This window comes from Lindgomyces ingoldianus, assembly GCF_010093535.1.
Source record: "Lindgomyces ingoldianus strain ATCC 200398 unplaced genomic scaffold BDR25scaffold_22, whole genome shotgun sequence".
Taxonomy (NCBI): domain Eukaryota; kingdom Fungi; phylum Ascomycota; class Dothideomycetes; order Pleosporales; family Lindgomycetaceae; genus Lindgomyces; species Lindgomyces ingoldianus.
In genome coordinates this window covers 145,576-157,090 of record NW_022985183.1, presented here as the reverse complement: position 1 = coordinate 157,090, position 11,515 = coordinate 145,576, and the positions used below count along the sequence as shown (strand labels likewise).

General features: G+C 50.4%; 4 protein-coding genes across 4 annotated transcripts; 3 read left to right on the top strand and 1 right to left on the bottom strand.

The window, feature by feature from the left end:
- The first annotated feature begins 429 nt into the window (after window positions 1-429).
- Window positions 430-4,088, top strand: BDR25DRAFT_289215 (uncharacterized protein). The gene is made up of 4 exons (XM_033688437.1): window positions 430-471; window positions 592-2,466; window positions 2,521-3,015; window positions 3,270-4,088. The coding sequence occupies exons 1-4, from the start codon at window positions 469-471 to the stop codon at window positions 3,765-3,767; spliced, it is 2,871 nt and encodes a 956-aa protein (XP_033545886.1). The 5' UTR covers window positions 430-468; the 3' UTR covers window positions 3,768-4,088.
- Window positions 4,089-4,220: 132 nt separating this feature from the next.
- BDR25DRAFT_50781 (HET-domain-containing protein) lies at window positions 4,221-6,680 on the top strand. The gene is made up of 2 exons (XM_033698679.1): window positions 4,221-4,554; window positions 4,612-6,680. The coding sequence occupies exons 1-2, from the start codon at window positions 4,239-4,241 to the stop codon at window positions 6,381-6,383; spliced, it is 2,088 nt and encodes a 695-aa protein (XP_033545885.1). The 5' UTR covers window positions 4,221-4,238; the 3' UTR covers window positions 6,384-6,680.
- BDR25DRAFT_394464 (HET-domain-containing protein) lies at window positions 6,526-9,859 on the bottom strand (the record flags this gene model as incomplete). Its single annotated transcript, XM_033698309.1, has 8 exons — window positions 9,527-9,859; window positions 9,286-9,458; window positions 9,037-9,225; window positions 8,892-8,980; window positions 8,808-8,845; window positions 8,618-8,702; window positions 7,965-8,511; window positions 6,526-7,913 (listed from the first exon to the last, which is right to left on the bottom strand). Exons 1-8 carry the CDS (start codon window positions 9,745-9,747, stop codon window positions 6,526-6,528), a joined length of 2,730 nt encoding a protein of 909 aa, XP_033545884.1. The 5' UTR covers window positions 9,748-9,859.
- Window positions 9,860-10,292: 433 nt separating this feature from the next.
- On the top strand, window positions 10,293-11,387 carry BDR25DRAFT_343869 (40S ribosomal protein-like protein S19). Its single transcript, XM_033693873.1, has 5 exons — window positions 10,293-10,386; window positions 10,454-10,512; window positions 10,669-10,700; window positions 10,758-10,875; window positions 10,952-11,387. The coding sequence occupies exons 1-5, from the start codon at window positions 10,357-10,359 to the stop codon at window positions 11,160-11,162; spliced, it is 450 nt and encodes a 149-aa protein (XP_033545883.1). The 5' UTR covers window positions 10,293-10,356; the 3' UTR covers window positions 11,163-11,387.
- The last annotated feature ends 128 nt before the right edge of the window (window positions 11,388-11,515 follow it).

Genomic DNA, 11,515 nt, shown 5'->3' with positions numbered 1-11,515 from the left:
CTCTAAATCTTGTTTCTCTATCAGCGTGTCAGTGCTTACCAGTGCTTGTGGGGTGTGTGTGCCCTGAAGCTGAGAACCGAAGGCGGTAGAATGCAAAGAGGTGCTGCGCTTCATAGGTCTAGCTAGCTTCAAAAGACAGCAATTTATATAACCCCAAGTTTTCAAGTGTAACTGAACAGTCCTCGAAGGTTTGCCAGCTGCAAGATGTGTGACGAAAGCGAAGGAGGTGCACCAGTCCAGCGACAAGGGGCCAATCAAGATGAGAGGAATGAAGGCTGCTGCAGCCACGGCACGCCTGCGCCCGCATAGGTTCTGTGGCAGTGCTCGGGAACGCCTCGCGCTCATGCTGCACATCATTCACACAGCTGACTGCAGCCTGATCGATAAAAGCAAGATGGCTGCACATGCTAGTTCCCCACCGCTCAGGCACTTCCATCGAATGCCACGTTGGGCTTTAAACATGCGAAAATGGTGAGTGGCCCCTCTCTCGCAACAGCCGCCTTGAATAGTGTCAACCAAAGCAGCGCAGGGCTCCTTAGCTCCTTGTGGAACAACCGACAGGCCAATGACTGACATTCTTCCTTCTAATAGGCGTCCCCGCGAGCACTGCAGCCCTCCCGACGCCTCCTTGCGCGCTCTTCCAACCCCAAAGACATCGCGAACCTCCAATTGCAACCCGAGGGGCGCTCAACACCGCTCCCACAATACGAGAAGACTCAGTCCGTCCCCTTCACGTTAACCCTGCAAGAGGAGAAGAGCAACCCTGGCCAATTCCAATTGGTCGTCAACATCGACCCCGAGCACCAGAAGGCGGACGGGAGCCCGCCGGAGCCCGCGGCGTCAAAGAAGCTGTTCGCCAATCTTCAAGCCTTTCCCAGTTTAGGCTATGATGTCTCCCCGCTCTATCAAACGCAGAAGTCGAGTCCCCCAACCAGCCCTCAACAAGACCCGCAAGGTTGGTCAGATTTGGATGCCATACCGCCTGACTTCCTGCAAAAGGTCGTGCCGGATTGGAATGTCACATTTGAGCGGAGCGCTTCGACTGCGTCCTCCCATTCTCAATCGCGAAGGCTAGCGGATATCAAGGCGAGGATAAAGAAGAGCGGGAGGGGGTTTGTTGTTCGGCTGCTGAAGGGATCGAGTCCTGAGACTAATGAGGTTGCGGAGGTACACCTGGGACAAACTTCAGGCAATGACCCTGCGCTCGCTGAGCTGGACTCAACCCCGCGGGTCGAATTAGACGCTACTGAGATCCCCAGCGTGTCACCCATCGACCAGACAACCCCAATCAACCACCACCCAACTGTATTTGAGATTGGAACCTCAAGCGAACCCGGCATAAGACTATCGCAGACACCACCGCTGGATTCTCCTGTACCTGATGGTCGTATGTCCTCAATTCCCCGGTGGCTTAGTCAAACAACGACGGACAACCGCCAACGGAACTCCATCTCAGAGGAAGGCTTAAGCGATGCTGATACCTTGATCCCAGAAATCAGATCCTTGGCGGAGCGAATAGACGATGATCCGACAGACTTAGAGCCGTTTTCTACGAGTAGCTCCAGATTTCCTACCCGGACAACTTCAGTATCGAGCATTGTTAAGACGCCTACTCGTGGTCTTTCGGTCGTTGGTCCTGTACGGAGAGCGGTCAAGGGACGCACTGGAGCTGGGAAATCAGCACGCCTCAATTTAAACAGATCCGACGCCAAGAAGTCGTTCAAACGTCGCTCTCCTCACGATGCTAATACCACATTTGCCTCGGGCAGTTCCGTGCTACTCCCGCCCGCCCCTGTTACCCAAGCTCTTCGACACAGGCCGCGCCGAAGCCAAACCGAGCTACTAGAAGAGTTCGTATCTCAAGATTCTGGTGCTTTACATCACACCGCCAGAGACAGGCTAGGCAAGAAGGACAGAATAGCTCGCCGGTCCTCCGTAGAGGAAGCGCCCACATCTGCTAAGCAGAAGGCTCGGTTAAGGCTGGAAACAAACGTCCCCCGTACAAAATCTGCGAACAACTCGCCTATACTCCGACGCAAACGCTCTCCCCGCATTCATCAACCATCATCATCCAGTTCATCAGTTCACTTCGCGGAGGAACATCAGAACATCCCTTCTCCAGCTTGGTCGGAAGTAGATGCGTCCGAGGAACTCCGAAACGCTTTAGAGAGGGCCTTTGAGAACAATGCAGATGATGCAAGCCATATACATAATCCAACACCAATAATGTCGGTACCGCGCATCGAAGAACCGATTGATATGGATAGCGTCGGCGAAATTCCATTTCCGCCAAATCTTGAGATTCGCTCAGCACCCGTCAATACGAAGAATCCCTTTCTGACCTTCTTGGGTCTAGCGCTGAGCGCACTTTCAGATAGAGCGTTTGAAGGGCTGCATGCGTTACGAGAAAGGTATGGTGGAGAACCTCCAGTACCTCCGGGCCACGTTAGAGTCCGTTGGACATGTGTAAGCTGCCTCCTTTTTATACAATCCAGTCTTCAATGTTCTGATTCCTCCTAGTCTTGCGGTGAACAGTTGTACGACGATTTCATCGAACGTCGTCGCGGTGCCGCCCGCCTTCTCGAAGCCTACCTCAACCGCCCAAGAGCCCACACCCCTACTAGTCCAGCCGGTAGAACCAGCACTTCCTCAACCATGTCCTCGGTCTTCAGCTCCGTCAGTACAGCATCCACGCTCGCCACTCCATCATCCACATACGGCGGACCCTCATCTTGGGGTAAAGGCAAAGAGTCCTCAAAATACAGCCCTACCCGCCTCCGCAGCACTAATCCGTTTAGTGTGCGGATTCCTTCGTATCATGAGGAACAGTGGCTACTAACTTGCGCAAACGAGGGGCGCTTCACCCCCAAGATCGTCCACATTGATGTCAACAAAGGGAAGATAACGAGCGATAAGGACCTAGCGTTGGCCCTCAGGGCACATTATGAACATTTGAATAATAAGTGGTTGAAGTGGGCGAAGTTAAGGGGGCTAACTACGATCGAGTTTGTGCAGGTATGTACAGCTTTCTTAAAAACTGCTTTACCTTCGGCATCTCTCGTGGCTGTCGACTTAGCGTTCGCGCCTTCCTTTGAGAGATTGAATATTGACACTTCGAGACCACACTCTTTCCCTTCATCCACGTCTTCCACCCCCCATATTCCCTTGTCTCCGATCGCGACACCCATTCAATACATCTCTCGTGCTATTCTTAGAGCCCTTGTATTACAATCCCCTGTATCAATGCCTATTTACTAACCCCTTCCAAGTTCGAAGTCCACCGTAACCGCTTTGCCGACATTCGCGCTAGCCCTTCCATGCCACCAACCTCATCCACCACCGCCACCTCCATCACATCATCCACATCTGCATCCACATCCGAATCCACATCCGAATCAAAATTCCCCTCCACACACCCTTACTCCTTCGAGCCCATTGATCTCATGCCCCCCGTTGGATCCACCTACCTCCTGCACCTCTTCCGTCACCCAACCGACTACGACAACGAGCTCATCACGTACCAACGCTCGCCCAAACGACGAGAACGACTCGAATCCGGAATGGGATGGGGCCTCAACTTGGTCGAAGGGTTTATAGCTCAAAAGGTGTGGGCGGTGATGTTTATGGGGTTTGGGGTTGGCAGCGCAGTTTTTGGGATTGTGTGGACGGTGAGGTTGGGGGATGTGCAGGGCGCTTTTGGGGTTGCTGGGTGGGTGGTCACGCTTGCTGGCTTGGTGCTGGGTGGATTGCAGGCTTGGTTGGAGTAAGTGGTAGGGTGGGGTATTCAGGACTCTTACGGGAAGTTATTCGGGAGGATTCGAGCGATTGAGGCTCTTGCTGGGGTTGGGGGAGATGGCAATAGTCTGCAGGCTTCTACCCTGAAACATGCTATATTATATTTCACATGAGGTAGGATTCGGATCCAGAGCTTTCGGGTTGCAAATGCTATGAGTGGATTAAGGAAAGTGGGAAGACAAATGTTATCGTCGTTCAATTTCAGTGTTTCAGGACGTAAATCAGTTCCTGCAAGTCATCCATCGAGTTATAGCAATTCGTTTAAGAGATCAATACTACTTTATTCATATTTCACTGTATGTGTGAACACGCAAAGTGCTATCTGTCCGTTTCACGTGACTTTGACCGTCCAGCCAATAGCGCGCTAGAAAGGCTGGGGTTTGTCAGCTTTCAGCCTTCACTGCTGCCTTCGGCCACCTCCTACTCTAAACTGCCACTTAAGTATGTCGACTCTTAAATCCTCTTTAATCGGTCGTTTTAGACGGCGATCGCGCGGGCGGAATTCTTCAACTCCCTGCACCCTTTGCCAGGATTTGAATGTTACTGCTGATGATACATCCGCAGCACTATGCATAGATCCAGTTCTCCTCCAGTCTTCCCAAAAAGCGTGCACAGGATGTCAGATCATCTTCAAAGCCGTTCAAATCGCAAATAGCCAACGTAGAAGTATAGAAGCAATCCAAGTGCAACGAAACGATCCACTTCAAATCACCATTCAATTCCCCTCAGATATTACGGAAATCGAGGTGCACCTTCAAGGTAGAATCCCTTTTCCAAGGGGCTCCCCGCAGGTTTTAACGCGTTTTTGGTGAATAGGAACGCCTTGGAAAGCAATTCACGTAGCAGACGCGGCGTTTGAACCTGATCTTCCCGGGCTCCAGAACTCGATTCAACGCATCAAAACATGGCTTGAGGAATGTCACACACACCACTCTAAATGCGGATCTTCTCTCGACCGCCCCTTGCCCACCCGCGTAATAGATGTCGGGTCTTCATCCCGTGCGCCACGCCTCTATGTCTCTCGTCAAAAGGAAATTGGACGGTATGCAACACTCAGTCATCGCTGGGGACCACCAACGCTTGGATTTAAAAGGCTCGTCACTACGCGGAAGAATTTCAAAGCGCATTGTTCCTCGATCCCTCTAAACAGGTTCCCCAAAACATTCCGCGAGGCCATCGAGGTTGTACGAGGGCTTGGATTGCAGTACCTCTGGATCGACTCTTTGTGTATTACCCAAGGTGATGAGGAAGATTGGGAGCATGAGGCTAGCCGAATGGCGGATGTGTATTCAAACGCTTATATTACACTTGCGGCGGATGCCGCGTCGCATTCACATTGCGGGCTTTTTATCACCAAGGCTACCGATTTGACCAAATTAGAACTTGGAGGCCATCAAAACCAGGAATCGAACAGTATGGTATCGATAAAATTCACTTCAACTGACGGTAATAATACCGACACCGAGACCAAGTCTAAGAACAGCACGCACGACACAGCAAAAATCCTCAACACATGCTATGCGACCGAAAACTACAGCGAACTACACACCCGCGCCTGGGTACTGCAAGAACTTGTCCTCTCGACGCGAATAATCCGTTTCGGGAATGCCGAGCTCCTCTGGGAATGCCTGGAATCTTCCGTCTGCCAATGCGGCCATCCATCTGCCTCCTTCCACAACAAAACATCTCCGAAAAAGCTCTTCGCATACGTGCTTTCTGATCCAGAGGATCACGTATCTTGGACGTCGTTTGTTGCAAATTATACGGAGTGTGAGTTGACGTATGGGAAAGACAGACTACCTGCGTTGGCGGGTGTTGTTAGTCGCGTGTCAAGTTCTGCAGAAACAGATTATATTGCCGGGATGTGGCGGACGCGGTTGCCGCAGGATTTGCTGTGGTACAATGCGCGCGGGGGATCAAATCCGGGGGTTATTGCTACAGTTAGTGAGATCGACGATCCAAGAAGCCCTGGTGTTGGTGAGCTGCAAAAAACCATCGCGGTGCGGATCCGCGATCATTCGACAGCGTCGAAACGCTTGCCAAATACATACGCGCCATCTTGGTCTTGGGCTTCGGTACTCGCGCCGGTGAGGTGGGCGTCAACGAGAGGTTCGGCGACGCCTGTTGATTGGCACGTCGTGGATGTGACAATGGAGGGGGCGTCGAATCCATACGGTCCTGTTGCAGAAGCCAAGCTAGAGCTCAAAGGATACGTTCTCCCTGCGACCGTCGAGCATATATCAGACCATTGCATAGTCAAGGCTTCAATCTGGCCGGGCTATAATGACGAGGACCATTTGATCGTGGTCTCAACAGAACAAGCAAATATTTTCTCCGCGTGGCTATATCTCGATGCCGGGATTGGCGGGGTTGAATGGCGCAGCGAAAACTTCGATTATTTCCTCTTTCCCATGAAGATGGAGGGTGAATATGATTGGTCTCCTCGCTTGGGGGTTGCCATGGTGTTGAGAAAGCTGAAGGAGAATACGGAGCCTTTGTACATGCGGGTCGGGCTGGCGGATATATATAAGTGGAGGGATAAAGATTGGAAGACTGAAAATGAGAAGGTGACAATTTATGTAATATAGTGAGTCCGGGTTGGATAATGCGTTGTCGCATGCTTTGGAATATAAATAGGATGGCTTGGATTGGTTGAACTTCTTGCTAGAATCAGGGAGGATCCTAGAAGGATGCCGTTCCATGTCTGGATTTAGATCCATCTCGGAACGCTCATTGCAGGAGAATATCTTCAATCTCATAAGCTGGATCTGCGAAGGCTTGCCCATCCATGAAGCCATCTAAATAGCAATCTCCAATAAGACGAAACACTCCCCTCTCAGATTGAGGACGCAGTATAAATGGTACATTACTACCATGAAGAACCCAAATCTCATCCCCAACTTCTGTGCTAGAATAGCAGAGTCCCAGATTTTTATCATCCGTGATGAAGAGCGCTCTCCCAAAAGCCACAATGGCCATAGTCTTTGTTAGATTGAGATTCAATGTTAGGCCTTTTTGCGGCTCGTGCTGGAAGAAGTTCGCCATAGCTTGGATATAGGTATCTATGTCTTCGTTGGAAGCTCTTCGCCAACGCCATTCTACGGGCGAGTCTAGCATGACATCCGCAATTAGCGTGCGCCAGAACTGCTCCTGAAGGGAGGAATGTCGCGTATTATCGGAGAGTTTCCAAAAATCCAGGCCTACGAATTTAGACCAGGTTTTGACCATGCCAACGGAGTCTGAGTAATACACACTTGTGCGAACGCTTCCCATCTCTGTGATCGAAGAGATCTGCGTGCCTTTGAGCCTGAGTTGAGTCTTGTTCATGAATTTCACGTCCGCAGCTGTCTGGGCGGCAGCATGATAGAGGTCGTAGAGCTCATTTCGGCGTTTTGCATACCATATTGACTCTATATCTGGCGTTTCTGAGAAATCCAGGATCCACGAAGGTAAATGCGTAGTATCCATGGCCGAGGAGGAGCTTCGTCCCGCAAGAAAACGGAGACTTAGGGGTGTTTGGCTGTATATAGCCACTGTTGCATCGTAGTAGACTTCGTGTGTATCTTTCGTGTAGTCAGGTTTCAAACTCGAATACTTCGCTGGGTCGACAAGCCCTAGTAGGCCGTATATCTTGTCCCTAGGATCCTGGCATTTCCGATGGCAGTATGATCGAAGCAATCGATCGAGATCATAATACGCGAAGTTGCTTGCTTTCGTGTGTACAGATCGTTCAACAATATCGTCATCCCTGAAGAACCAGTATTTCGGCGGAAGTTGGGTAAGTGCTTCAGCGCAGCAAGACAAGCTATGGCGACGTTGGTTAGTGGAAGCTTCTTTGAGGTTGATCCACGGAATGCTCCATGGGCCATAGACGAGAAGAGCATCCGGCGCAAGTAAGATTTCTTGGACACACCATAATCGGGTCCACCATGCTGAGCGAAACAGCTGGATGAGGTCTTCATATATTCTTTCATATCTCCCGTCGTCAGTGAAGGTATGCTCTCCGTTTTCGCTTGTGTGGAACCCAGGTAAGTCGTAAAAGTGCTTATTGCTCGCGAAATGCTGGATCACTTTGAATGGATTTCTTTCCGTTGCTTGAACCTCGGCATTCTGGAGACCTGTGCTTGACTTGTTAGAATTCCTTTCAAATCAACTCTAAAAGGTCATACCATGCGAGTCATTGCCAAATTCAGAGGTGGTCTGCCTCCCAGTCAAGTCGCAAGAACTACCTTTGCAACGTGAAAGTTGGTATCCATGCTTATCTAAGAAATTCCAGCCAACGTCAGGCAATCCCAACCAGACGTAGACTCGCTTGGATCCTCGATAAATGTCACGCATTATGCTCACTTGTCGAGATCGTTCATGAAGATTTTGCTGATCAATACAAATGGCATCAATCCAGAGGCATAGGGCCCGATCCATAGGCCGGAGGTGAAGCAATGCAGCAAAGAGATTCTCAGTGATGTCATGTCTTTGACCATCGACAGAGATTCTGCGCGTACGCTTTGGAGATCCCCATGCGTATGATAGAGTCTCATAGGCGGGTGCCTCCCGTAGTGGTACTATCGTTAATCGACAGGATATGTCTTCTTCAGGTAACCCAGGAAGCAGGGTTAGCAGTCGAAACCCTCCACCTTCCATTTTCTCGTATCTCAAGTGTTTGGTTGATTCGACAATGATTGTGTTGTGGGCGGTGATAGGGTTGGCCATCGCCTTCTATTAACGGCCGGGGAGGTAAGGCTAAGAACTTTGCAATATTGCTAGATATCTAAAGTGAAAATCGCATTAGGTGCTCATTGGCCTTTATGAAAAGTATCGCAACCCCGACGTGTGTATATAAACACCGAGTAATAGTATCCATATTTACTCCGAGGCCTGGCCTATCATTGGACGACGGCTCGATCAGCCTCGTAGGGGGTTGGGGGGGGATATGTGGGAGCGAGGGCAGAGTATTGATTGGTTGATTTTGTCAGGATAAGCTATGCGAGCAAGGTATCATTTATATTAAATACCTCGATTTGTGCGTTTGAAATGTTGAGTGATTAGTAAGCTTGGGGCGGAGTCGTTAAGGGTCAGCATTTGTCAAACGCCGCAACCGTTGCAAAAGAGCCAGTACTTGTTGAAGGATTATTCGGATTGGTACCAGAGCACTCGAATTGAGAAGGGGTAGTCTCTGAATACTTCACTTGGTCGGAGGATCCCGTCGCATTGTGTAATGAACATCCATCTCGGACCCATCACCGGTCACGTCAACGTCAATCGTTGCAACAATCTTGAAGCCTCCTTTCTCAAACAACGGTCTGGATGAAGGCCGGGCTCCCACAAAAGTGACGCCTTGAACTTCTTCGGCTATCTTGTTGCAGTAATCGGTCAGCCAGGTGCCGAACCCCCATTTCTGGTAATCTGGGTGGACGAAGGTTCTTCTTCGATCTTATCAAATCAGTATTGTTCAAAGAATTGACGCAGCGTAGTCTGTTATGAATAGCTTACGGAAGTGTTTCCTATCGTCATAGCCTATCTCCTTGGAAGACGGCATAAGCCTTGTACAGAAGATTGTTGCCATCCGGTCGTTGATGCTAGGGAGCTTCGGTACCTCGGGCTCCTTGTCTTCCTCTTGTTTGTCTGGATTCGGCCACAACAAGCTTGTCCAGCCGACCAGTCGCCTATCAGCATTTTCAGTGCATCGCTACCATGATGGGAGATTCCACAGGGAGGGCTCATTGTTACGCACTTTGTTTCTTTCACTTGAATTTTGTAGTACTTACTGAGGGGTTCTGGGAAACGGGTCCTATGGATTGATGCAAGAAGATTGAAAACATCCTCTCGCGCCACATTCCTCATGAGAGCTTGCCATATGGGGTCCTCGGCCCAACCTATGATAGTCAGCTCCGTCATCGCGTCGAGATCTACTTTGCCGGCTACGACAAGCTCGAAACCATCCATTTCAGACATATTTAAAATTGGCTCTGCAGGTTGAAGGTGAATAAACCCTCACGGGGACAAGACCCTCTTTATATTGTAATGATATGAGACGGCGGCCGTCAGCCGTGTGAGTAAACTGCTTCCCTCTTACCGAAACTGGAAGTTACATTATGGTAAAGCGATCAATTTAGCGTTTAGCGCATGCACGAGGTTCATATACCGATAACCCGTATTCTGTTTTAGAGCATCAAATGATGGGAAAAGTGTTCATGAGAGTGTCGGGAGATGTTAGAGTCTCTTTGGTCCGGAACCGACGGGAAACTCGCGAGACATTAAATAACCCTCGATACACCGCATAGGTGCTTCATATCAAATCGCGAGTTCGGAGCACGTTCATCACCCGATATTTTTGCTGTAGATAAAGTGTAATGCAACAAGAGTGAGTAGTGTAAGGGTGGGAAACGCTTGGCTAGGGCGGGGATGGGGTGGGTTGGCATGTCGGACCGATGTATCTCCGCTCGCTAAACGAGGCGCACGAAATCTGCCAAACCCGCCGCACCTTTCTCCCCTCGAAGCTCAACCATTGACACCACAACCTCTCTACTCCCAACTCCCTCCTCCCTCGACAATACTGAAAAAATGGGCGGAGTCACTGTCAAGGACGTTGAGGTATGTCCGGATCTCCCTCGACCCGAGTTGTACAATTCTCCCCGGCAGGATTAACAATTCTCTGCAGGCGCAAAAGTTCATCAATGCCTATGCTGCTTTCTTGAAGCGGCAAGGAAAGCTTCCAATGTACGTTGCCCTCCTCCTGAATCTCTCCTAGCTTTTATACTAACTTCTTTGCAGTCCAGGTTCGTAACCAGCAACCCAGCGGGTGTATTCAAGCCTGAATCCCGTAACTGGGGGATAACTCTACGCTCAGCTTGCTGACCATCTGCGTACCTTATCTACAGGCTGGGTTGATACTGTCAAGACTTCGCGTACGTATTAACCAGCATTTCCGGATGTGAGTTGGCATGTCTGACTTGGATGTGTAGACTCCAAAGAGCTCCCTCCCCAGGACATTGACTGGTTCTACATCCGCGCTGCTGCCGTCGCTCGACACGTCTACATGCGCAAGACGGTTGGTGTAGGACGCATGCGGAAGGCTCATGGGTACGTGTTTCCCCTCCCAATTCCCCGACTGAGAACCTGGTGGCCGGATGATTGAGCTGACAATGTCTAAATTTAGCTCCACCAAGAACCGCGGGTCCCGACCCTCCCACCACGTCGACGCCTCCGGCTCCGTCGACCGCAAAGTAATGCAAGCGCTCGAGAAGATCGGCGTCTTGGAGCAGGACGAGGACAAGGGTGGTCGAAGGATCACACAGGCCGGCCAGCGGGATTTGGACCGAATCGCTATGACCACGCTCGAGGCCGAGGAGGACGATGACGACGAGTAGATGTGCGCATGTGCGAGGATTCTGTCTGCATAACTACCCGGCATCTCCATCGGGTGGGCTGGTTCATCTGGGGTTCCTGGCGGCTTTTGGCGTTCTTGCACGCTAGACGCGAGCCTATGATATTTCAAATGAAAATGGGCTTCGCCTGAATTGCAGAATCTGTGCATTAAGCAAGTGTGATACCCTTGTGTTCTAAACAGGTTACGCGTGCATCAAGGTCTAAATATTATCAAGTAGACCACAAAGGCTGGATGAATAATTCTGTCAAACCTTTTCTCACGTGCGTCTAAATCGCAGAGTAGATTTTGAAGATTTGGTGAGGCCCCCCAAAAGCCAGGCAGGGTCTCGAGTCA

Bases quoted from the DNA above. Each gene is read 5' to 3' on its own strand.
- BDR25DRAFT_289215 (XM_033688437.1), top strand. The intron at 2,467-2,520 runs GTAAGCTGCCTC...GATTCCTCCTAG, and splicing joins TTAGAGTCCGTTGGACATGT to TCTTGCGGTGAACAGTTGTA. The intron at 3,016-3,269 runs GTATGTACAGCT...ACCCCTTCCAAG, and splicing joins CTACGATCGAGTTTGTGCAG to TTCGAAGTCCACCGTAACCG.
- BDR25DRAFT_50781 (XM_033698679.1), top strand. From the start codon at position 4,239: ATGTCGACTCTTAAATCCTCTTTAATCGGTCGTTTTAGACGGCGATCG. The intron at 4,555-4,611 runs GTAGAATCCCTT...TTTGGTGAATAG, and splicing joins AATCGAGGTGCACCTTCAAG to GAACGCCTTGGAAAGCAATT.
- BDR25DRAFT_343869 (XM_033693873.1), top strand. From the start codon at position 10,357: ATGGGCGGAGTCACTGTCAAGGACGTTGAG. The intron at 10,387-10,453 runs GTATGTCCGGAT...AATTCTCTGCAG, and splicing joins TCACTGTCAAGGACGTTGAG to GCGCAAAAGTTCATCAATGC. The intron at 10,876-10,951 runs GTACGTGTTTCC...GTCTAAATTTAG, and splicing joins CGCATGCGGAAGGCTCATGG to CTCCACCAAGAACCGCGGGT.